This window comes from Cetorhinus maximus, chromosome 26, assembly GCF_964194155.1.
Source record: "Cetorhinus maximus chromosome 26, sCetMax3.hap1.1, whole genome shotgun sequence".
Taxonomy (NCBI): Eukaryota; Metazoa; Chordata; class Chondrichthyes; order Lamniformes; family Cetorhinidae; genus Cetorhinus; species Cetorhinus maximus.
The window spans coordinates 13,247,452-13,272,558 of NC_135904.1; the positions used below are offsets into that span (position 1 = coordinate 13,247,452).

The following is a 25,107-nucleotide window of genomic DNA, read 5'->3' on the forward strand; positions in this document are numbered from 1 at the left end:
GGGTAGGTGGAGAGGGGGAGGAGGGTAGGGGAGGAGGGGAGGAGGGTAGGGGGAGGAGGGTAGGGGAGGAGGGGTGGAGAGGAGGGGGGAGGAGGGGTGGTGAGGAGAGGAGGGGGGAGGAGGGGTGGTGAGGAGAGGAGGGGGGAGGAGGGGTGGTGAGGAGAGGGGGAGTTGAGCGGGGGGTGAGGGGGGCGGGGAGGTGAAGAGAGGGGGGAGGTAGGAGAGGGGGGAAGTGGTGGGGGGGAGGGGGAAGTGGTGGAGGGAGGGGGATGGTGGGGGGAGGGGGGGCGAGGTGAGGGAGGTGGGCGGGGGGATGAGGAGAGGGGGAGGGGTGGAGGTGAGGGGAGGGGGAGGTGAGAAGGGGGAGGGGGTGGGGGGAGTTGAGAAGAGCTGGGGAGGGGGTGGAGGGTGGGGGAGGGGAGGTGGTGGGGGGAGGGGGATGGGTGGAGAGAGGGGGAGGGGTGAAGGGAGCGCGGTGGGAGGGAGGGCGAGGTTTGGAGGGGGATGGGTGGAGGGGGGGAGGGAGAGATGGGGCAGGGGTGGGGGGAGGGATTAGAGAGAGAGGGAGGGAAAAAGGATGGATGGAGGGAGGGGTGTACAGCGAGAGAGATGGTTGGAGGGAGAGGGGTGGGGTGGATAGAATGGTCGAGGGAGGGATGGACGGGGAGGGAGAGCGGAGGGGTGGAGGGAGAGGCGAGGGTTGGAGAGAGAGGAGGTGTGGGGTGGAGGGAGAGGGAGGAAGAGGGGAGTGGTGGAGATGGGAAGCGTGAGAGAGGGGGGATCATGATAGGTGCTATATTAATACAAGACATTTTTTTCTACACCCCTAGCCTGCGGGGAGAATTGGATTTATTTATTTACAGATAGTAACAGAAGGAGGACATTCAGATTTTCAAGCCAGTTCCAATATTCAATTACACCTGGATCTATTCCTCAACCCCATTAACTCGCCTTTGCTCCATTTTACATGACATCCATACCTATGTTGCATTGGGTGGGGGTAAGGGTAGTTTGTAAATGCCTTCTGCTATTTAAAAAGGTCGCACATGTGAACTGTGTAGTAATATTGCAAAGGATTGGTTAACGTTATTTACCTGACTCCATCAAAGCTGGTAAACTGTCTTTTCTGTTTCAGGTGTTGATGGGAAGCTGTCTCTCACTGGATGTTCCTTTTTGCTTTTAATTAGCTGCGTGCTTTGACCAAAGCGGTTATTGCTCCTCTATCCTGGTCTTCGGACAAAGACTGTTCCTCTTAAAAGGAGTGCAATGTATAATCCAGAGCATCTCTTGGCACAATTATTCAAAAGGTGCAGTTATTCCTCCTACAGGTGAACCTTAAACTCCAAAAGGCTCAGAATGCTGAGCCGGCTGCAGGAGCTGAAGAAAGAAGAGGAAGCTCTATTGAAAATCAAAACCAATTTACAAGATCAATTAAACCGACTCAAGGTAAACCTAAAGAACATTGCATATTTATTGTTTATATATGGAACATAGATTAAGTGGCTTTTCACTCAGGGCCAGTAGCAAGTGTTTCCTGGTCAGGTATAGCACAGGTTGGAAATCATAAACCCTCTCCCTACCCACAATACTTCATTATTGCCATTATTTGCCCCTGCCACCCTGTGATTAGGGCAGTTGGGGTGGGGGTCAAGGGTGAAGGAGATCTCTGCTCCCATCAACCAACCAAATGCACTCTTGAGTTTTATATTTTGTTCTCTCCTGTGATGTCAATAAAGCATCCCCTGAATTTCCTTTGATTAAATTTGCCTGTTGCAGAATTTTGCAGTCACTCTGTATGAGCAGATCCAGCGCTATTGTATTGGGCTGAGAAACACATCTGAACACATTTAGGAGAGGCGATGGCAAAGTGGTATTGTCACTGGACTAGTAATCCAGAGACCCAGGGTAACTCTCTGGGGATCCAGGTTCGAATCCCAACATGACAGATGTTGGCATTTGAATTCAATTTAAAATATCTGTAATTAGGAGTCTAACGATGACCATTAGGTTGTCTGGTCCACTAATGCCCTTTAGGGAAGGAACCTGCCGTCCGACATGACTTCAGACCCACAGCAGTGTGGTTGACTCTTAACTGCCCTCTGAAATGGCCTAGTAAGCCACTCAGCTGTGCCAAACCGCTACAAAGTCTGTAAGGAATGAAACCAGACAGACTACTTGCCATTGGAGATGACAATGACAAAGTCCTCCTTACTAACATCTGGGGGCTTAGTGCCAAAATTTGGAGAGCTGTCTCACAGACTAGTCAAGCAACAGCCTGACATAGTCATATTCAAGGAATCATACCTTACAGATAATGTTGAGAGGGACTCCTTGACATCAATTCCGGACGCCATGATGTCTCATGTCTCACCGACCGACCCCCCTCAGCTGATGAATCAGTGCTCCTCCATGTTGAACACCACTTGGAGGAAGCACTGAGAGTGGCAAGGGTGCAGAATGTACTCTGGGTGGAGGACTTCAGTAGCACCACTGACCAAGCCCTAAAGGACATAGCTGCTAGACTTGGTCTGCGACAGGTGGTGAGGGAACCAACAAGAGGGAAAAACGTACTTGACCTCATCCTCACCAACCTGCCTGCCGCAGATGCATCTGTCCATGACAATATCAGAAGGAATGACCACCGCATAGCCCTTGTGGAGACGAAGTCCCATCTCCACATTCAGATACCCACCATCGTGTTGTGTGGCATTACCACCATGCTAAGTGGGATAGATTTCAAAGAGATCTAGCAACTCAAGACTGGACAACTATGAGGTACTGTGGGCCATGAGCAGCAGGAGAAATGTACTCGACCACAATTTGTAATCTCACGGCCCAGTATATCCCCCACTCTACCATTACGACCCTGGCTCAATGAAGAGTGCAGTAGGGCATGCCAAGAGCAACACCGGGCATACCTAAAGATGAGGTGTCAACCTGGTGAAGCTCCAACTCAGGACTACTTGCGTGTCAAACAGCATAAGCAGCATGCATTAGACAAAGCTAAGCAATCCCACAACTAACAGATCAGATTTAAGCTCTTCAGTCCTGCCACATCCAGTCGTGTATGGTGGTGGATAATTAAACAACTCACTGAAGGAGGAGGCTCCACAAATATCACCATCCTCATTGATGAGGGAGCCCAGCACATTAGTGCAGAAGATAAGGCTGAAGCATTTGTAACAGTCTTCAGCTAGAAGTGCCATTGTGATCGACCTCGGCCTCCTCCGGAGGTTGCCAGTCTTCAGCCAATTCGATTCACTCCATGTGATATCAAGAAATGGCTGAAGGGACTGGATACTGCAAAGGCTATGGGCCCTGACAATATTCCAGCAATAGTGCTGAAGACTTGTGCTCCAGAACTTGCCACACCCCTAGTCAAGCTGTATGGGAACAGCTACAACACTGGCATCTACCCGACAATGTGGAAAATTGCCCAGGTGTATCCCTTCGACAAAAAACGGACAACTCCAATTCGGCCAACTACCGCCCCATCAGTCTACTCTCAATCATCAGTAAACTGACGGAAGGGGTCATCAATAGTGCTATCAAGCAGCACTTACTTCGAAATAACCTGCTCACTGACGCCCAGTTTGAATTCCACCAGGATCACTCAGCTCCTGGATTTCAGCCTTGGTTCAAACATAGGCAAAAGAGCTGAACTCCATTGGTGAGGTGAGAGTGACTGTCCTTGACACAAAGGCAGCATTTGACCGAGTCTGGCATCAAGGAGCCCCAGCAAAATTGGAGTCAATGGGAATCGGGGAAAACTTTCCGCTGGTTGAAGTCATATCTAGCACAAAGGAAGATGGCTGTGATTGTTGGAGGTCAATCATCTCAGTTCCAGGACATCACTGCAGGAGTTCCTCAGGGTAGTGTCTTCAACCCAACCAATGATCTTCCCTCCATAAGGTCGGAAGTGGGGATGTTCACTGATGATTGCACAATGTTCACCATTCTTGATTCCTCAGATACTGAAGCAGTCCATGTCCAAATGCAGCAAGACCTGGACAATATCCAGTCTTGGGCTAATAAGTGGCAAGTGACATTCATGCCACACAAGTGCCAGGCAATGACCATCTCCAACAAGGGAGAATCTAACCATTGCCCCTTGACATTCAATGGCATTACCATCACTGAATCCCCCATTATCAACATCCTGGGGGTTACCATTGACCAGAAGCTGAACTGGACTAGCCATATAAATATTGTGGCTACAAGAACAGTTCAGAGGCTGGGAATCCTGTGGCGAGTAACTCACCTCCTGATTCCCTAAAGTCTGTCCACCAACTACAAGGCACAGGTCAGGAGTGTGATGGAATACTCCCCAGTTGCCTGGGTGAGTGCAGCTCCAACAACACTCAAGAAGCTTGACACCATCCAGGACAAAGCAGCCTGCTTGATTGGCAGCCCATCCACAAACATTCACTCCCTCCACCATTGACGCACAGTGGCAGCAGTGTGTACCATCTAAAGATGCACTGCAGGAACACACCATGGTACCTTACAGGAGCTTCCAAACCCACGACCGCTACCATCTAAAAGGACAAGGGCAGCAGATACATGGGAACATCCCCTCCAAGTTGCACACCATCCTGACTTGGAAATATATCACCATTCCTTCACTGTCGCTGGGTCAAAATCCTGGAACTCCTTCCTTAAGAGCACTGTGGGTGTACTTACACCACATGGACTGCAGCAGTTCAAGAAGGCAGCTCACCACCATCTTCTCAAGGGCAATTAGGGATGGACAATAAACGCTGGCCTAGCCAGCGACGCCCAAATCCCATGAATGAAAATGACAAAAACCTTTAGTGTGGTAAGCATCTAAAAGCTCATTTTAGATAGGGTAGGACATTCATTATTATTTCCTCTATTTAGAAAAGCATTTTTTTTACTCCATGTTTGTACCATTCACGCACTGGGAGCTTACAGTTTAGACCCACTTATCAGGTTTCTCAGGGTGGTCCAAAGCCCTTCCCATGCATGACCAGCTGTTGCTGTGCCAAGCAAATGCAGCAGCCAGTTTGTACCCAGCAAGTTTTTGGCTGAAGAAAAAATGTTGTCCAGGACACTGGGAGTACCATGGGCTCTTTTACATAAAACGTAACTGTAAGAGGGAGTTTTATCATGAAGTCAGTACCCCCGATGGTGCAATACCCCTGAATGTGCAAGCTATTGCAAAAATTTGGTGCCAGCATTATGTTGGAATGTGTTTTTATACAAGTGTTGTACCTTCAGGTAGAAGAATTGGCCCTGCGATCGATGATCATGACCAGGCAAGATGGCGATGGTGATGATGACAACGGTGACAATGACAGCTGTGGTCAGGCATCGGATCCTGTAGAGGTGAGAAGTGTGACCCAAGATGCAAATGTTCAAATTTTTGAGATGCACAGTGTTATGACGTGGCAGATGATGTGTGCCGGGTGGATCAAATCCACAAGGGAAACGTGATCACACGGTCACAATGATTCTGCAATTTGTATTTTATTTCAAAATGTGTGCCCTGAATTCAGTAGTAGTAAGTCCACCTAGGCTCTTTACAAAACTAAACAAAACATTTATTAACAAAAGAAAAGATTTCAAGCGCATACATAGATTTACAAATTACTACTATAATAACTCCTAAAACCCCCAATTAATTTGGCTTCCAGTTATACCCCTGTTAAGGCAACAGTAAAAAATAGATTTAAACAGATCCAGGCAAGTCAACACAATATCCTGGACAGTCGAATTCAAAGTGGCTTTTCCCAGCTTCGGTTTCTGCAGACAGCAGTTTAATGCACAACTACTGGAGGTTTTCCACTCTTCTGTTAAATCTTACATTGCCTTCCTCTCTGAAATATAGCCTGTTCTCCTTTATACATGTTTTTCCCTATTAATGTAAATTGCATTGTTCCCATATGTCTTTGGAGCTTTACTTTTCTCGTAATATAAATCATTGCATGGTGCTGCTAATACTATCAGTAACCTTTGGGAAAAATAAACACACTGCTTAGCCTAGCTTTTCTGACTAGCTTTAACATCCTACCAACTCTTTGAAATTCAAATTACCCTGATTTATCTAAAAATGCATATTCTCACTTCACCTTTGAAAACTTCAACCACCTTTACATATTTAGCATTTCAAACCTAGCTTCTTTTGATAAGTCAAAGCCTCCAAACCAGCTGTCTCCAATTCAATTAAAACACACTATCCAAACCCCACTATTAACCTACTTTAACAATAAATCACAATAATATTGAGAATTATTATACTTTCGTGACAACAGAAAAAAAGCTATAGGAAACCCCAGTGAATGCCAGTTGGATAGTTTTTGTGTGCACCATTTAAATTCTGCCTCGCCATCTGATATTAGCTTATGCAATCCTTGGTTCATTCCAATGAATCATTTGTTCACTCTGTCCTCTATTTCTTCTCAGTGAAAAAGTTGTAGGTTATGGGGAAGGAACGGTGAAGTGTGGCTAAATGGATTGCTGTTTAAAGGAGCTGGTGTGCTTGTTGTGTAAAAAAAAATAAATAACGTTTTTCTTCTGCTTTTATCAATCATTTAAATCAATGTCCTCAGGTTATTGACTCTTCAGCCATTGGGAACAGTTACTCTTTATTCTATCTAAATCCTTCATGATTTTAAATACCTCTGTCAAATTTCCTCTCTGCCTTCTCTGTTCTAAGGAGAATAACCCCAACTTCTCAATTCTTAACAGTAATCCCTCACCCTGGAACCATTCTAGTAAATCTCCTCTCCAAGTCCTTGACATCCTTCCTAAACAAATTACAGGAGGACACTAATAAACTTGGAAATTGGGCAAATAATTGGCAAATTAAGTTTAACACACAATGTGAGGTTGTATATCTTAGTAGGCAGAATGGGGAGGTCACTTTTTATTTGGAAGGTGTAATTCTAGGTGAGGTAGAGGAACAAAGGGATCTCAGAATACAAATCTACTAATCACTAAAAGATGTGCTGCAGGTTAGCAAGACCATAAAAAAACAAGCACTAGGCTTTATTTCTAGTGGGATGGAATTGGAGAAGAAGGGAAGTTATGCTAAACCTATATCAAACCTTGGTTAGACCACACTTGAGTGCTGTGTATAGTTGTGGCCACCATGGTGCAGAGAAGATTTAGAAGGATAATACCAAAAATGTGTGGATATACTCATCAGGAAAGGATTGACAGGCTGGGTCTCTTTCTCTTGAATAAAGGTTTTGAGGTGATCTAATAGAGGTCTTTAAGATTGAGTGGTTTTGTGGGGAAGAACATAACTAGAGGCCATCAGTATAAGAAAATCACATTGTTACAGCACAGAAGGAGGCCATTCAGTCCGTTGTTGCTGTGCTGGCTCTCTGAAGGAGCAATTCACCTCGTGCCATTCCCCCACCCTCCCTGTAGCCTTGTGCATTCTTCCTTTTCAGCTAATAATCCAATTCCCTCTTGAAAGCCTTGATTGACCCTGCCTCAACCACACACTCAGCAGTGCATTCCAGATCCTAATCACTCACTGCATGAAAGTTTTTCCTCATGTTGCCATTGCTTCTTTTGCTAGTTTCCTTAAATCTGTGCCCTCTAATTCTCAATCCTTTCACCAATGAGAACAGTTTCTTCCTATCTATTCTGTCTAGACCCCCTCATGATTTTGAATACCTCTATCAAATCTCTTCTCAACCTTGTCTTCTGCAAGGAGAACAGTTCCAACTTCCCCAATCTATGTAACTGAAGTCACCAAGAAATCTAATAGGGAATTCAAAAGAAATTTATTTACCTAAAGAGTGGTGAAAATGTGCTGCCAAAGGGAGTGATTGAGATGAATGGTATTGATGTGTTTAAGGGGAAACTAGATAAACACATGAGAGAGAAGGGAATAAAGGGCTATGCTGATATCATTAGATGAGGAAGGATGGGAGGAGACGGTGGTGTAGTGATAATGTCACTGAACTAGTAATCCAGGGACCCAAGCTAATGCTCTGGGGACATGAGTTCAAATCCCACCATGGCAGTTGGTGGAATTTAAATTCAATTCATAAATCTGGAATATAAAGCTAATCTCAGTAAGGTGACCATGACCACTATCATCGATCATTGTAAAAACCGATCTGTTTCACTAATGTCCTTTAGGGAAGGAAATCTGCAGTTCTTGCCCGATCTGGCCTACATGTGACACATGTCTGACCCACAGCAATGTGGGTGACTCTTAACTGCCTCCTGAAATGACCACTCAGTTCACAAGCAATGAGAGATGGGCAATAAATGCTGGCCTTGCCAGCGACGTCCACGTCCCACAAAATAATCTTTTTTTTAAAAAAAAGATGCTCAAGTGGAACATAAAGACTGATTTATGGACTGGTCGGGCTACTTTCTGTGCTACATATCCTATGTAATGGGCTTCAGTTTTCCAAATAAGCCTAATATGTGGTCTGTACACACCTCATCCACTCTCTGAAACCAACAAATCTGTTCTTCCCCAATGAGTTTTGAAGTCAGCAATTAGTACAGAAAAAGGATGGAGGGCGAAAAGCATTTAATTTGATGCAAAAGTACAAAATTTTAACACCAGAATGATAATTGAGGAAAAGTAGTATATGAGAAACTCGAGATGCATTAAAGTTTTAGCCTAGTCTGACTTTGCTATTGAATGGCTGTTGTGATGTTTTTCATTTGCTAACCATTTCTTTCCACAGTCCTCGATGCAGGTAGATGATGCAAGTGTTATCAATCAAACCCAGCTTCAGTTGAGCACATCGCAGTCAGTTAGAAATGTAAGACAGAGAGATGAGGAAGAGGAGGAGGAAGAGGATGAAGAATACAGCTTCTAAATGGGTCGCTTTCAGACAAGAATGCAAAGAAGTCTCACAAACAGAATGCACTGAATTGCTTTTTAAGGTGAAGTGTTGAACTGTACTTGTAAAGAGTGAAGCCTCTGAATCTGACAATGTGTCAGAGTGCAAGGTTTTCCAATAACTGCAGAGTAAGCTAGACACTGGGCAGACGGTTGCCACGGAGGGTGGAAATCAGCCATTTCTGAGCCTGCAGCCTGTTAATTACTGGAATATTGAGCAGAATTTGAAACTTTGAAATATTCGTCTTGATTGCTGTGCCTCGTTTCTGCAGAGAAACAGGGAAAGACTGAAGGTGAAAAGAAAACGTGGGATTGGGGGACTTTAGCTTGCTGAACAAAGATAATGTGTATGTTTCTGGTACAGGAAAACACTGAAACATCCTTGGATTAAGAAAATGAAAACTAAAATGCATGATTGTGGCTAAGGAATAAAAGAGGGCATGAGATTCTACAGTCCTAAATGTTTTTTTTTGGAGCATTGATGTCAGGACATCAGAACAATAAACACACACAGTCAGCTGGACCTGTGGAGTATATTCAAATACTGCAGTATCAGTTCAGAGCTAATTAGGAAACTTTACAGTGTGTCTCACTGAGGTTCTCTAATGGTGGTAACCAATACCGCAGCATTACCTCCTGGCACACACACTCCATGTAATATAGCTTAAGGAATTGAATATTGTTGGCCTTGGGCAACATGTCTTTAAAATAATGTTCCACTCCTAAATATGTTAAAGGAGGAAGGTGCATTTGGTACTGAGGGTGTGGTCGAGCTGAGTCTGGCTAGATGTTTTGTCTCTTTGCATGGATAAGTTTTGTTGAATTTTGGAAACGATTTAAAAATTCTTGTTCTGCTAGATATTAGCCAATTCATGTATTTTGTTTAAAAAGCTGACAAGTACAGTTACTGCAGCCTCCTAGCATAGGATTGTAATTATCATCTTCAGTCAGCCACCATCAGAAGTCTGTTGGCTATTCGTCACAGGACTGTGTTTGGGACAGTCCACAGTTGCTCCATCATTGACTTGTGTGACTGCAACTGTATTGCAGCTTGCACCCATAGGATATATCTACGTGTTCATTTTGTGAATTTGTGGAGCCTCACCTTGAGGGACAGCTTATCCATTCATGAGATTCTTCCCCCAAACTCCCAGTCAGTGTTCCAGGTCAGCAGAGCAGGAGTGCAGACTTATACAATGACCCCTGTAATTCAGTCATTCCTATGTAATTATTTTCCTCTTGGTTTCCCAGCATTGTGGCCTATTCCACAGCCTCGGAGAGACAGGCCAAAAAGTGCTGCTGAGGAATTTGGTTTTTTTTTTAATATTATACACACGCTTTTTCAAAAAAGTCGCCATTTTCATTGGCTACAATACACTGTTCCTTTGTTTGCTCTTTTTTAATAGATGTAGCACTGTGCCAGATTGAGTGGGTTTCAGTCACCTGTGAAAGCCAGTAATACAGAATGCCAATCAATCTTGAGCAAATGCACCATGATTGAGTGAGCTAATCCAAACTGAACCATGTGTTGACTGTAACATAAGGTATGAAGCTGTGAATTTGAGCGTTCCGTTTCTAAAATTGAGTATTTTGATTCATGGTCATATAAATAAAGTAAAGTGCCAAGAAAAGTGATAATTCCTCTTGTATCTGAAACCATCCGAGGAGTTTAAGTTTCTCTGAGAGTACATTGGTGGATGTATTTGAATAATATTCCTTTATGCACAGCTGCTGACTGGTTTATTTGAAAGAGTGGATCTCCTATGGCAATATACATTGGGTGTGCAGACTAAGTGTCGTCTTTAGGTGAAGCAGATTTAGAGGATGGGGTATAATTGGACAGGGGTGCAGAGGTCTAATTTGATCCCTATTTGAATGTTATAAATTCTATCTTTATTAATATTTCCATCGTACATTCCTATGTAAAGTTGTAACAGTGTCATTGCAGCATCTTAGAAGTGGTGATGCTGTAGGACATGTTAGCAGGTGAGTGTAATTTATGCGGCAAATTTTATACTTATGGTTTAAGTTATAAATGTGGACGCAAGAATTTACAATAGGTGAAAGAAGTCGACAGCAAGTGTATGCTGATGTAAGATTTTTAATATATTATAGATGGATTAATGACCACATTATAAAGTTGTTTTTTGTGTTACTTTATAAATGTAGCAGACTTGTGAACCACCAGTAAATCCATGAATGTGTTTTGGTGTTATTATAGTCAAGATCTCAAGGTACTGCCTCAAACAGCTTCAAACGAATTGTTACGCTTTTGCCTGATATTAAAACTGTGAATGTAGAAGTTTGATTGTCTGCTTAAAAAAGAACACCATAAAACTTACAACAAAAATGTGTACCCTGTAACACCTTAACCTGGCCAGTGAACACCCTTCCTTTTTCAGTGAAAATAAGACATCTGTTGGGTTTTGTTTTCCATTTGTGTTTTTTTTAATTCAAACCCATCAATTGAAATGTGCAGCCAATAGTTAACACCAACGTGCAGCATCCTGGCTGATGGGGCAAGAGCTAGTGGTGAGCTAAAGGGGGAATGCGCAAACAGAAATGAGCCAGAAAGGTGGTGATGCCAGGACACTGGACTTGTTTAAGAGCCAGTTGGACATTGAATGTATCTTCTGATCTTTCCCTCCTGGAAACGCAGCGGGAAAACTGAGAAAATTGACAGGGGTGGTTCTCTCCACCCTTCTGGTGGGTACACTCAAGATTAGTGAATGCTGATGAAGATCTCCAATCGAGGCTTTGGTGGGAAGTAGGGAACATAAAGAATTTGAGAGGAGAGTGCCAAGAGTGTTAGTGTTTACCTACTGGCTGGTTAAGTTGTTTCAGGACACAGACTGGTTGCATTTTTTTCTGACTTAAAACCTACCTTCATATTTTAAGTATTGTTGTAACATAATAAATATGTAGGGTTCTATGTGAAAAATGTGAAAGATTATTACAGCTAATCAATTGCACTGCTACAAAGATAGCCAATAATAAAATTGAGTTATTTTTATTGTTGTGACAATAGTGGAAACTCGTTTCTTAGTGGAAACGCACGCGTCGAATGGAGCCCATATTAGCAGCAGTTGCTCCCCATTCAGTATAATTATTAAAGTCTCTCTTTTCCAAAATGTAGTGTAGGCCTCGGTAATTTGCATCCTGGTAGGCTACCCACCTATGGTGAAAAAGAAAAGTAATAATGAAATATACACTGACCCTAAACTTCATGCTTATCTAAATCTATGCTTCCTGCTTTTGATGCACAATGTTTAGTTAAAGGATGATAATGCCAACAGCAATACATTCACTGTGAAACACTCCCATTTTTCAACAGGTTAGAGTTCGTTGTAGGGAGGGGGAAGTGAGGAAATATTCTGTCATAATGTTCTTAGTGCCTACTTGTAGGCTGATGCACTGTCTAGACAGGCCAAGGACCCCTGTATTTTGACTCCCTTTCTGCACTGAGATGGCTGACCTCAGTTGAGGGTTTCAGCAAGTGGCCACAAATCTCCTACCCAGCAAAGGTGGTGGAGAGGGGGGAATATGTCAGCCAAGGCTTTTGCTCCTGATCATTATATAGTGACCCCTGCGGTTGAGGATGGGATCAGGCTCAGCGGCGAGGGCGGATAGCCCAGTGACCATGTTTGAGGCTCACGTGATGAATGTCTACAAGTGAGTTAACAAAGGAACCAGCTAAGTCCCAATATCAGTCACACTTTCCTGAAGGATAAGAAACAGTTGGGAATCTTCACTGCAAATGGTGTGAATAAAATTTTAACTGCAGTGATAATTGCATTTATATAAATGCTTCATCACACTTAAACATTGGACAATGAATTACTTCTCAAGTAGAGTGACTGTGATATAGCCAACCTTGCTCAGACTGTAATCGCACTTGGCCCAGGCTGTACTTACACTCCTCCAAGAACCCTGGCAGAGGCAAAGCGATTGAGGCTGAAACATGAAATGAGGTTCGGGATATCCTCTTGTAGTTCCACCTTCCTTCCAGAAAAGCCAGGTTTTTCATATAAACAAATTTTAGATGGAGAACGTTCCTTATTGGATTAAAGGCACAAAAATATATTTATTTGATATTGTGTCAGTGGTTGCAGTTTAACTCTGGAATTCCAATTTTTCTGCATCTACTTTGTGTTGCTTCCCAGTTTAACAGTAGATGGCCTGCTTCTTGGATCTCAATGCAGCCTTTGGGCTAATCACTGACAGGCTAAATGACTTTGTGTTGTAATATTTCCTACAACAAATCCTAATTCTTGGGAGTTGAATTTCTGTTTATTCCATTTCAAACAAAATGTTTCCCTTCTGTCCCTGACAACATATCCATGAGGTAATTAACCTCCAATTGGTACCTCTACCCAATGCACAGCAATGCTAAAGGATGCATGGAGTGAGTTGCTCTGGCCAGGAACCTCCATCTCTTAATTCTGTAATGCACCATCTGATAAAGGAAGTGATTCATGTTTTTGATTACCATGTATGGCTGCCTTCTATGCTGTAAATTTTCTGTTTCTATCTTTCTATGTCTGCCCTGTGCTTAGAGGACTTTTATTGAATAATAGCCTTGTCTACTGTTGGTAATTTACTGCATCATGCAACATTATCAGATCAATTTTTTTAAACTTACTTCCCTCACTGCTCTTACAGAGGAGATGTGATCTGATGTTCCAAGCCACTTATCATAGTTGCTGTATTCTCGTTTGTCGTACACGTCCCAGAGGTACTGGTGTCCACTGTAATTTTCCCCTTCGTATCCAATCCAACTGTTAAAGACAAAGGAAAGTAAAGGATTTATTACTTGCACTGCAACAAGTGTTAGAATCAGTTGGGTCTAATGAACCAGCAGTAGAGGAGTAATAAATAGAACGTGATCCTGATCTTAGCTCCATAGCAACCATCCAGTCCAAAAAATCACAAGGCTGCAAAGAGTGGAATAAAAATCAATTTCTCCTATAGAGGGGGACTTTGGGCAGAAGGTTAGTGACCAGTTGATAGCACTCTCACCTCAGAAGCAGAAGGTAATTCTGGAGATTTGAGCACATAATCTAGTCTAACACTTCAATGCAGTACCGAGGGAGTGCAGCACCATTAGAAGTGCCACCTTCCAGGTTAAATTTTGGAATCCTGTCTGCCCTCTTCATTGAAAGTAAAAGATCCAAAGAAGAGCAGGGGAGTTGTCCCAATGACCTGGCCAATATTTATCCTTCTACCAACATCTCTAAAACATTGATTATTCAACTTATTGCAGTTTGTGGAAGTTTGCTGTGTGCAAATTGGCTGCCATGGGTAGCCATGCTACAACAGTGCCTATGCTTCAAATATATTTACTGGTTATAAAGAGCTTTGGGATTTCCTGAGGAAATGGGAGGTGCTGTATAAGTGCAAGCTCTTAAATCTGTTTTGATAGTGCACATTCCACTGTAATGTTCTCCATAGCACAAGGAGGTTTCTTTGACCTTGCAATATAGTAAAGGAAGTGTGATTTTTATTTCCTCTTTCTCCATAGCAGTATTTTACTTTCAACAGATTTTTTTTCCTCCCGTTCCATCCTCCAGACAATGTGGTGTCAATCTATTTTACTGTAGAGGACATCACAGCCCAAGCCCAATTTTGTCTTAAAGAAAACCACTTTTTAAAAATTCATTCTCAGGGTGTGGGTGTTGCTGGCAAGGCTGGAATTGCCCATTCATAGTTGCGCTTGAGAAAGTGATAGACTGGAGTGGTTTAAGGTGGCAGCTCACTGTGTGATGAAGCTGCTCCCACAAAGTGACTCAGAGGGGAACTTGGAGATGATGGTGTGTGCCCATGTCCTAGGTGGGAAAGGTTACATGCTGACAGTTTGCCAGGTTTCTTCAACAACGCTCCATGTAGGCTGAACATGGTGAGCCAGGTGAGAAAGTGAACTTGAGGACCCTATTCTTTGCAGAAGAACATGTACACGCATTGCACCTGTTTCAGCTAAACAAAAGTGACAGCCATTCGCTGACTCATTCCTCAGGGCAATGCCTTGACCAATAGGGTCAAGCTGCCTGATTTAAATTTCAAACAATACTTGGGACTTAACTATTCGTCACCATCACTGGTGCAATCTCCATGCCAACACCTCTACCAATCAGAGTCCACTTGCCAACCAATCAGCACTCTCTTCTCATACAGTATAAATTGTTGTTTTCCCCTTATATTGGTATTCTTGCAGTGTCCTGATGAGTGCAAGACAAAAAGCTTCCATGTTTCCTTTTTAAGCAATACTCAAGAACGTGACGTAGATCAGCCACGATCTAATTTAATGGTACCCTCCAATTCCTATTTCATGTGTAACAATCCAATCACTGCCACAGCAGCGAGTTAGCTAATTCAACACAGACCCAAGAACTGTTTTTGGGACATTGTGATGTATATGGCTCAGGACTACTTCCTTTTGGGGCACCTACCCACAAATATTAGGGGAAGCTTTCAATGTTATGAAACTGAAGGAGTGCGTTGTGTGTAGTTTTGAGACTTAGAGGTAAAATCAGCAACCCATTTTGCACACTGCAATATTCTTTGTCATGCATATTTTCCATGATAAAGGATATCAAACATGGGTGTAAAATGGTTCTCAATTCGATTCGCAATTGCTTGTTTTGTGCTACTAGGCTTGGTCGTAGCATTCCCACTTCAGAATCAGATGGTGCAGGGAGTGAATCCCACTCCGGTCAGTTCTAGTAAATGGAGGCCGGAGCTCCAGTTCTGAATTCTGACATCCAGGGGGATACTTGTGTCCGGTTACTGTGGGTGAGTCTCTCCATCCCCTTACAGGACTGATACCCCTCCCCATCAGCTGGTATAGGGCGTTATGGTCATGGAAGGAGTGTTCTTGTCGCAGCCTATCAGACTGTTAATCCACGTGCAAATCCTTCCATCACCACACTGTTCTCCAAGGAGTGAATATGATAACAGTTTAACTTTGAGCTACTTACGCCCCACTCTCCACTTGCACTGAATTGCATCTCTCAGGGAAGTTACAATCTGACAGCTTAGGGCAGTTACTGGTTACTGATAACCGCCTGCCAGAAAAGTTCCTTTGCTCGTATAGGGTCACCTGAGATAGATCATAAAGATTGGAACATCAGTAATCGCGCACAATCTTCAGCAAATATCGATGCTATTAAGAATTGCCTAGTTTTACTTACGCAGCCACCAGACCCATAGAAAGCACGTTGGAGTACGGACCCCAGTTTGCTGCGCAGAGAAAACAGTGAAGGTCATTAAAATCTTGACCAGAGTTCGTGTTTACCAAACAATAGTTGGACATTGTTGGCTTAAAGAGATATATCAGATAATACATTGTGCATTACATGTTACAATACAGCATATATCATTTAATTTACACGGGCAACTATTCTGCTAGTAATATATTAATACCATTACATCAGAGTTACACCTCAGTCTTGCTACAGGAGTAAAGAAATCTTCAAATGCAATGTGCTCATCAGTTGCAAGCTGAAACTGACAAGCACATTGCAATCAGTGATGTTTCCTAATTAGACAACAGGCTCACATGGCCTCAGGTTGCGTTTACAGTACTTTTTATTCATTCGTGGGATATGGGGTGTTGCTGGCTAGGCTAGCATTTACTACCCATTCTTGTTGGGGATGGTCATTGCCTGGCACTTGTGTGGCGCAAATGTTACTTGCCACTTTTCAGCCCAAGCCTGGATATTGTCCAGATCTTGCTCCATTTGGACACGGACTGCTTCAGTACCTGAGGAGTCATGAATGGTGCAATCATCAGCGAACATCCTCAGTTCTGACCTTATTGATGGAAGGAAGGTCATTGATGAAGCAGCTGAAGATGGTTGACCTCCAACAACCACAACCATCTTCCTTTGTGTTCGATAAAAGCAAAATACTGCAGATGCTGGAAATCTAGAACAAAAACAAAAATACCTGGAAAAACTCAGCAGTTCTGACAACATCTGTGGCGAGGGATACAGTTAATGTTTCGAGTCCGAATGACTCTTGTGTTAGGTCTGACTCTAACCAGTAGAGAGTTTTCCCTGATTCCCATTGTCTCCAGTTTTGCTAGGGCTCCTTGATGCCACACTTGGTCAAGTGCCACCTTGATGTCAAGGGCAGTCACTCACTGTGACTTCGAACTTAGCAACAGGAAAATACATTATGAATCAAATGGTACAATACTCCCGTCATTATAAAACAGTGTATCATCAACCTACCACAAACAAGGCCACAAGAAGTTGACAAGTTGACATGAATGCAAGTGGGAATGAAAACCATTAACTATGAAGCTCAAATGCAAATAAAAATGGCAGTCATTAATGATTACCAAAGGTGCTTGATATTCTCTGCTAAGCTGAGGACTGAATATTGAAAATAGAATGTATAATAAAAGCAGAAAAAGTACAAGAAAATATTTATTTACCCCTACAATATCAATTTTGCATTTAAAATTTCAGGAACATTATTTTGTCTTAGACTGTGCACATAAATATTGGCACCTCTGAAGACTTATGCAGCTTCCCAAACCCGTCACAGTTAACTGAAGCCTCAAACCACGAGGTCACAGTTCCCAATATACATCAAACCTCTAAAAATGTATTTTCAATAGAAAAACTGGCCATTCACAAAACCTTCCAGGACTTAGTGATTATAAGCTGTGTCCATCCTCCACTTTGTATTGATAAAAAAAATGGTAAGAATGAAAAATCCTTAGGAGACAATTAGAAGCAGTTAGGATATTTTGAATTTTTGTATAAAATATGTCCTCGCAGGTGAGCGTAAATATCCCATGGCACTAATTCAAAGAAGAGCAGGGAAGTGTTGAATTATCAGGAGCCTGGTGTTTTGACCAGTGTTTATCCCTCAGCAAACACATTCCCATGAACGAATATGAATAAATACAATTGGATATGTCCTCTCCAAAGTCACATGTCAAAGGTCTGCACACACCCTGAGGCCTGAAATCAGCCTGAGAGCCTCGAAACAAAAAGCGACCATAGTAGTGTCACTCTAAACCTGCTTTATGTGACCAGTGCACACTTCAAGACTCCCTAATGTCACATCAAACTCCTGTGTACAAGGAGCAGAATTCCTGAACTAGTGTAGAACGTCGAGGTCTGACTAGAGCAACACTGATTAAAAACGATCTCTCAGTAGACCGGTCACCCTCATTTCTGTGATGTTGTGAAGAATGAACCCTTTCACGGAGTTAATTACCCCAACCAATCCATTAATGCAACTTTGGATTTTAGAAAGTCTGAGTACAAGATCATAAACTTTGTTTTACTCCATGATAAGTAGGACTGAATGTGTTGAAAGTTCACATCTAATAACATAAAAAAAAACACTTGTCTTAGGAGAAATTGGTGCCTTGATCTTCCAAATGGAAATGTGAGCATGGCAAAGGAGAACCATTTCTCCCCACACATAATCCTACCTGATTTGTTCTGCTGTTCAGGGGCCTGAAGTGAAGATACTGACTCTGGCCCTATGGCCCAGGCAAGGGACAGATTAAATACACAGCCTCATCAATGGGTGGGTGCTATGGACGAGTGTAGATTGTTCTTGCGACTATCCTGAACCTATTGAAAGGTTAAAACCCCAATCAAAGCTAAAGATCATTACAACAGTCATTTCCCTCCGACTAGGCACTTTACAGCCTTCCAGACTGAATATTGAGTTCAACGATTTTAGATCATGAACTCTCTCCTCCATCCCCACCCCCTTTCCGATCCCCCCCTTTTTTTTCCAATCATTTATATAGATTTTTCTTTTCCCACCTATTTCCATTATTTTTAAATGTATTTCCATCCATTGTTTTATCTCTACCTTTTAGCCTATTTCGATCCCTTCCCTTCACCCCACCCTACCCCCACTAGGGCTATCTGTACCTTGCTTGTCCTGCTTTCTACCCTTAATTAGCACATTCCTTAGATAATATCACCACCTTCAACACCTCTTTGTCCTTTTGTCTCTGACATCTTTTGGCTATCTCCACCTATCACTGGCCCTCTATCCAGCTCTAACCCCACCGCCTTAAACCTGCTTATATTTCACGTCTTTTCTATTTTTACTTAGTTCTGTTGAAGAGTCATATGGGCTCGAAACGTTAACTGTGTTCCTCTCCGCAGATGCTGCCAGACCTGCTGAGTTTTTCCAGGTATTTTTATTTTTGTTTTGGATTTCCAGCATCCGCAGTTTCTTGCTTTTATTTCCCTCCATCTGATTGGTGAGAGAGTGCAATAATACCTTGTAGTTTAACAATGAGGTTTCCAGCTTTGCTGCAAGAAGAGCTTTTCTTTCTATAAAGTGGAAAATCATTTTTCAGAAGAACCAAAAGTCGTAATAATTAAATTTCCAAATTGTTGAAATATATAAATCCCATTTAGTCTAGGGTCATGCACAACTAAAATTACTTTGTCAGTGATTGTCACTGTAGCAGCAGTTTGCAGTCTGCTCCCCACATTGCTGGTGTATTTCTGAAGCTCATTGTCCTGCACTGCCTCACCAGGTATTCGCTTATGTTCAGAACTATTGCAATGAAATGCTAAAGGGCTTGTCCCTTCTCATTGTAAGGTAACGTCATCAAAAAAACAGATGAGTTGCTGGTTCAAATACAGCAAAAATGTTTGCTTACCTCAGGAAACTCACTCTAAACAAAGAGATGTGTGTGGATAAGCTAAATTCAGTAATGCATCATTGAGTTCCAAAGGGAATTTTCTCTCTGTACAAAGGCAATGAATGATGTGCTGGATTGTTCTTCAAAGTGTTGCTAGATTTGGGGCTGTGGGGTATTTTGAATTTGTTGGATTTATTCTCTGAACGCTGTCTGCTGCTTGTAGTTCGTGTTCTCTTCCCACTCTAGATAAATGAAGAAGGGTTTACAGGTAAGATAACGTCTGGAGCAGTTTGATCATTCAGGAGATAAATTGTCCTTGAAGGTTCATTTGCCAAACCTGATTAATTTTGGTTGTGCATTTGACATATATAACCATGGAAATCCAGTATTACCACAAAACCGAGGAGACAGGGATAGAGAAGGTTTATCTAAAACTGTAATAAACAATATTTTAATCATCTGTTCTGATAGATCAGCAGATAATGCAGCAGAAACACAATCTGATAAATGTTTGAAATGTAAGGGAACTTAAAACTTAAAGTGAAGTAGGAAACATTTTGTGTTGTGAATTTCTGTATTTAAAATCAGGGTGGATCAATATTTCACCATCTGTTTTCCTATTTTTTTTCTGTCAAATTGAAGCTGTTGTTTGAACTTAAATTTTTAACATTTTTTTGTGTGGAGAAATGTCAAAATGTCAAAGAAATGTCAAAAAGTACTACTTATACCATATTATACCAATCTGGAAATCACCCTTTCATTCCGTGAGCCGTTTAACTGTCTGGTGTAAATCAGCAATCACCCAGAAATTCTTCACACAAGAAAAATGGAGCAAAAGGTCTGGATCAGTTATGAGATTGTTGGATGTTGTCATCAGGAACTACACTGGCTTTCTGGGTGGGATAGGATGAGGCCAAATCCTTGAAATTCATTTAATTGATACGTGTAATTACCTGATGGGGAGTGCACCTTTTAATAAAACAAATTGACTGTTTATAGAGAGAGAGAGAGAGAGAGACAGATATACACATGTTTTGATACCTGTTACATTTGTTGAAAGTTGTGATGGTTAATAACTAGTTAATAACTAGTGCTGGGTTCTCTTTGCATCAAATTTACGGGAAAAACAGACCATTTGGACCAACTGGTGTTTGCTGGTGTATATGCTCCACCAAAGACTCCTTCCCCTACCATCCCCACCCCACGCCACCCCACTCCACCCAACTCCCATCCTTTCATCTAATCCCATCAACAAAACCTTCTATTTGTTTATTTTGCATATGTTTATCCAGCTTCCCCTTAAGCTATTGCCTCAACCATTCCTTGTGGTAGCAAGTTCCACATTCCCACCACTCTGGATAAATAAGATTTTCCTAAATTCCCTATTGGATTTATTAGCGACTATCTTATATTTACAGCCCTTAGTTTAGTCTCCCCTACAAGCGGAAACATCTTCTCTACAACTCCCCAATCAAGCCCATTCAAAATTTTAAGGAGCTCTATGAGGTTACCCCTCAGCCTTCTCTTTTCTAAAGAGATGAGCCCCGGTTTGTTCAATCTGACTATTTTTTCTTTTGAATTCCTATCAGTTTGTATGATCCTCCTGTTCTGTATGCCAACAGGCTGTTGTCTTGATGCAGGTGGGAGATTGCTAGATCAATACCAACTGAAGGATGATGCGGCCTCCGATTCTACACATTGTGTCTCGGGCCTTTCTGCTGTTGCTGTCCCTGGGTCTGTCTCAAGGATTCGATTGGACGAAAGACCATAGTGGATCCTTCTATTATGGGACGTTCCCTCCTGGTAAGGGGAACATCCAAGAAATTGTGTGTTGTGTATTTATTTACTATTGTAGCAAGTGCTAAAAATACTTTTAAGATGCCCAGTTGTAAGGTGCCACACAGTTATGACATGTCCACATTCCAGAATGTCCAGCACCTGTCAATGACCTATCATTTTATGATGCCTTCAAGGATAAATATTTCACAAGAGAACACTACTCTTTTGATTTTAAATATTTTCAGAATAAACAGCTCTTTTGATACTTTTTGCGTATCTAAGGAAATTGGAACCTTTACCATCTTAAAGCTGATCACCTGCATTGCAGGAGCTGGATTTTGAACATTATATTGTGTTGTGACTTCCAGGTATTGAAAGTCTGGTGAATCCTGCAATAAGCGTCCTGTAACTCTTAGGATCAGAATGGTATTAACTGAGGCACAGATTTTTAAAAAAGCTTTTTAAATGACACAAGTTTTCAAAATCTTGATTCTCTAAACTCATCTTTACAAATTATTAAGAGATATTAGGAACAATAAAAGACACTGGTCCATCTAACTCACCTTCCACCATCCTGGCAGCCACATGATACAACAGTGGAGTTATTGACTAATCAGGGTAATTAATCTCTAACAATGAGTGTACAACAGACTCAGACATGAAGCAAAGAAAACCCCCAGTGATAGGGAGTTTTGGGGGCTATAGGTCCAAAGTCACCTGTTCCTCACAACCACACTCCACTCATCACACGTCATGTCTGAAATTACTCATAAATTAAATCTCAAAATGTTCCTTTCTAAAAGAAATCTATCTAATTTGCTTTTGAATGAATCAATGCTATCTGCTTTTACCATCTCCCTTAGGACCCTGTTCCATAGATTGGCCACTCACTCACTACAGATTTGTTCCTTTCCTGTGAGAAAATTCCCAGTTGCGTGATCATTTCCTCCATCATTGCACTTACTCTCTCTCTATCCTCTTAATAATTGCAGTATTGCTCTAGTGCTACAGTGACCAGAACTGTCCACAGCGTTCGAATGTAGAATCTGTTATCTTAGCTAGATGTAGAAGTTGAGACATTCACAACATTTATGAAGAATTTTTAGATAAACACCTAAATAAGCAAATACTAAAAATTACAAGGGATAGAGCAAGGAATGGGATGTGGAGCAGGATAGGAGGTGTAGAGAAAGAGAAGAGGTGGTGAAGGAATAAAGAGGGAGAGGGGGTAGAATAGGAAAGAGGTGTAACACTGGTACAAGTACTGAATGGTCCCCATCTGTGACAACAAACGCTTTGTTTCTAATCCACCTGCATCCTGGATTAAAGTAGCTACAATTTACAGAAATAATACTTGAAATTACTTGAAAGTTGTAGTTGAAGTGCAAGTTGTGCAGCACAACCTTTAAACTTTCTGTAGTGGAACTGTTTGGTTGGCTGACAGCTATTCCTAGAACAATTTGGTATTTAGCCAAATATCGTTCAGTGTATCAACAAACTGTTGTGAAACACTGAATTTAACTATTGTATCGGTTTCAGGTTTCTCCTGGGGTGTGGGGAGTTCCGCTTACCAGACAGAAGGGGCTTGGGATCAAGATGGGAAAGGACTCAGTATCTGGGATGTTTTCACCCGTATTAAAGGAAAAGTGCATCTGAATGAAACAGGAGATTCATCCTGTGAAAGCTATTATAAATTCAAGGTAAGAACATGTGAATAAAGAACTTGCATTTATATAGCATCTTTCACAATACCCCAAAATGCTTTACAGTCAATGAAGTTGAAGTGTAATAAGGGAGAAACAGGACAGCCAATTTACACACAGCAAGGTCTCATAAATAGCAAGGAAATAAATGAGTATATTATTCCTTTCATGCTGGTAGAGGGATAAATATTGGCCAGGACAACTCCACTGCTCTTCATCAAATAGTCGTCACAGGATTCTTTACATCCACCTGAGAGGGCATACTGGGACTCAGTTTAACTCTTGCAGTACTGCACTGGAGTGTCAGCTTAGGTTTTTTGTGCTCAAGTCTCTTGAATGAGGCTTGGACCTGCAACCTTCTGACACAGAGGTACGAGTGCTATCCACTGACCTAAAGCAATCACTGGTAAGGTTCAAATAATTGGGTTCACTTTTTTTTAACTATGTTGCTATTTTTGGGAAGGTAGATGGTCAATATTGCACCAATCGCTATAGTATAAGGATCTGGCATAGAAAAGGTTAACATGGGACTAGGTACAGTACCGCCCACACTGTGAGGTAATGTAACACATGACCTGAATCTAGAGGGCAGTTTCGTATTGGACAGAGATGTGTATAGAAGCAAGCATGGAGACAGCTCCTAGCTTATGCCTTATACTGTATATATGTACATAGTTACTAGTGGTTAATAAACACTTACTGTTAAACGATACAAGACTCAGAACCTCTTTCTGAGTCCTGTCGAACTACACACAACATTTTACAACATGATGGCAGTGAAGGATGGACCCCAAAATCCCGAAAGCATGAAAAAGTAAAGAAACTGAAATCTGACCTGACAAAAAGCACCAGAAGAGAAAACGCAGATGGAGATCGCCAGAGATAAGCTCCAAAGCAGGATTGTAAGCAGAAGGCAGGACTATAACTTCACGGTGCAGCAGAGGGACTCCAGTGGATTCTGTGGAAATCCAGTTTCAATACCCAGAGAGTACAGAGTCAGAAGACCTAGTAGGGGTGAGCTAAAAAACTGAAGTTCTTGGCCAGAACGAGTTTAAAAAAGCTTTTAAGTCAGCAGCAGTCAGAATTGCCATTTTAATGTGCACTACAAACAGCCCAAGTCCCAAGCCAGCCCCTGACCACTCCAATTGAAAAAATGTCTAATTTTTTAAAAAAATGACATTTTAAGAAGCTGTGAATTGATGGTTTCATGACCTGAAAATACTTAGATATTGCGGGGAAGACCCAGGAAGGTCAATCCAGGGAGCTGCTGCTGAAAATTTTAAAACAACAGAAATTGCGAATGCCGTTACTGCAGGAACCCCCCAAAACTGACAAACACAGGAAACCTTATTGAGAAGAAGTGTACGACAGCCCCATCTTGGATTTCCTAAGAGCATTTAGAGCTATACACACTTTTCAGTTTAAATGACCACAGATCAAAAATCTACCTTACAAGACCAATTTGGACTCATCCAAGGCCCAGGCCAGTCACAAAATTGGGGACATTGGAGAAAGAACTTCCATAGATACATGATTGCGTCAGGTCTAGGAAAAAAGACAAAAGCTGAACAGGTTAACACGCTGCTTTATTCGTTAGGTCCAATAGCTGATGATATGATAGCTCGACAAGGAATCAATTAATCTTCAGCAAAATTTGATGAAGTTTTAAAATCATTTCACACATGTTTTTATCTGAAAAATACCAAGATCCTTGAAAGAGCAAAGTTTAGCAAACATATCCAACAGCCAGGAGAACCTGTTGACTCCTTCATTAATGAGCTCTACAGAATTGCTGAAGGCTGTGACCTCGGTGACCTGAAATCAGAGCTAATCAGGGACAGGATTGTTGTTGAGTGGCAGACAATGCACAAGCAGACATGCTTCAAGCTAAGGAAGGGATTGTCAGGCAATTCAAAATCCATTTACAGCACAGGTCCATCTTAAGAGTTGAAAGCAAGCCATGGTACAGAGCAACCTCCACTGTCCAGCTATTAAAATAGCAGAGAAGCTGGGACACTCCAGGCCAAGGGAAGCAATAACCTAACCGACCAGTAAAGGGTGAGCGACCATGCCAGCACTGTGGAGCCAAGTGTCACATGCGTGACCAATGCCTGGCAATCTCAGCACAGTGTTATAATTACAACCGCATG

The 25,107-nt window shown here is 42.1% G+C and overlaps 4 protein-coding genes across 5 annotated transcripts in view; 2 read left to right on the forward strand and 2 right to left on the reverse strand.

Moving 5' to 3' along the window:
- The window catches only part of map2k1 (mitogen-activated protein kinase kinase 1), a 348,516-nt gene that overhangs the window by 192,207 nt on the left and 131,202 nt on the right, over positions 1-25,107 (reverse strand). The window lies entirely within an intron of this gene.
- Positions 1,115-11,861, forward strand: snapc5 (small nuclear RNA activating complex, polypeptide 5). The gene is made up of 3 exons (XM_078530147.1): positions 1,115-1,446; positions 5,242-5,349; positions 8,685-11,861. Exons 1-3 carry the CDS (start codon positions 1,357-1,359, stop codon positions 8,817-8,819), a joined length of 333 nt encoding a protein of 110 aa, XP_078386273.1. The 5' UTR covers positions 1,115-1,356; the 3' UTR covers positions 8,820-11,861.
- Positions 11,829-18,148, reverse strand: crybgx (crystallin beta gamma X). Its single transcript, XM_078529901.1, has 6 exons — positions 18,144-18,148; positions 16,030-16,078; positions 15,817-15,938; positions 13,485-13,620; positions 12,758-12,897; positions 11,829-12,017 (listed from the first exon to the last, which is right to left on the reverse strand). The coding sequence occupies exons 1-6, from the start codon at positions 18,146-18,148 to the stop codon at positions 11,885-11,887; spliced, it is 585 nt and encodes a 194-aa protein (XP_078386027.1). The 3' UTR covers positions 11,829-11,884.
- LOC144668290 (lactase-like protein) overlaps positions 19,633-25,107 on the forward strand; it is a 44,802-nt gene continuing 39,327 nt past the window's right edge. For both annotated transcript variants that reach the window (XM_078530141.1, XM_078530142.1), the window contains exons 1-3: positions 19,633-19,743; positions 21,098-21,278; positions 22,794-22,954. In XM_078530141.1, coding sequence (XP_078386267.1) covers positions 21,149-21,278; positions 22,794-22,954 — 291 coding nt within the window. In that variant the 5' untranslated portion in view covers positions 19,633-19,743; positions 21,098-21,148. The remainder of the gene's footprint in view (positions 19,744-21,097; positions 21,279-22,793; positions 22,955-25,107) is intronic.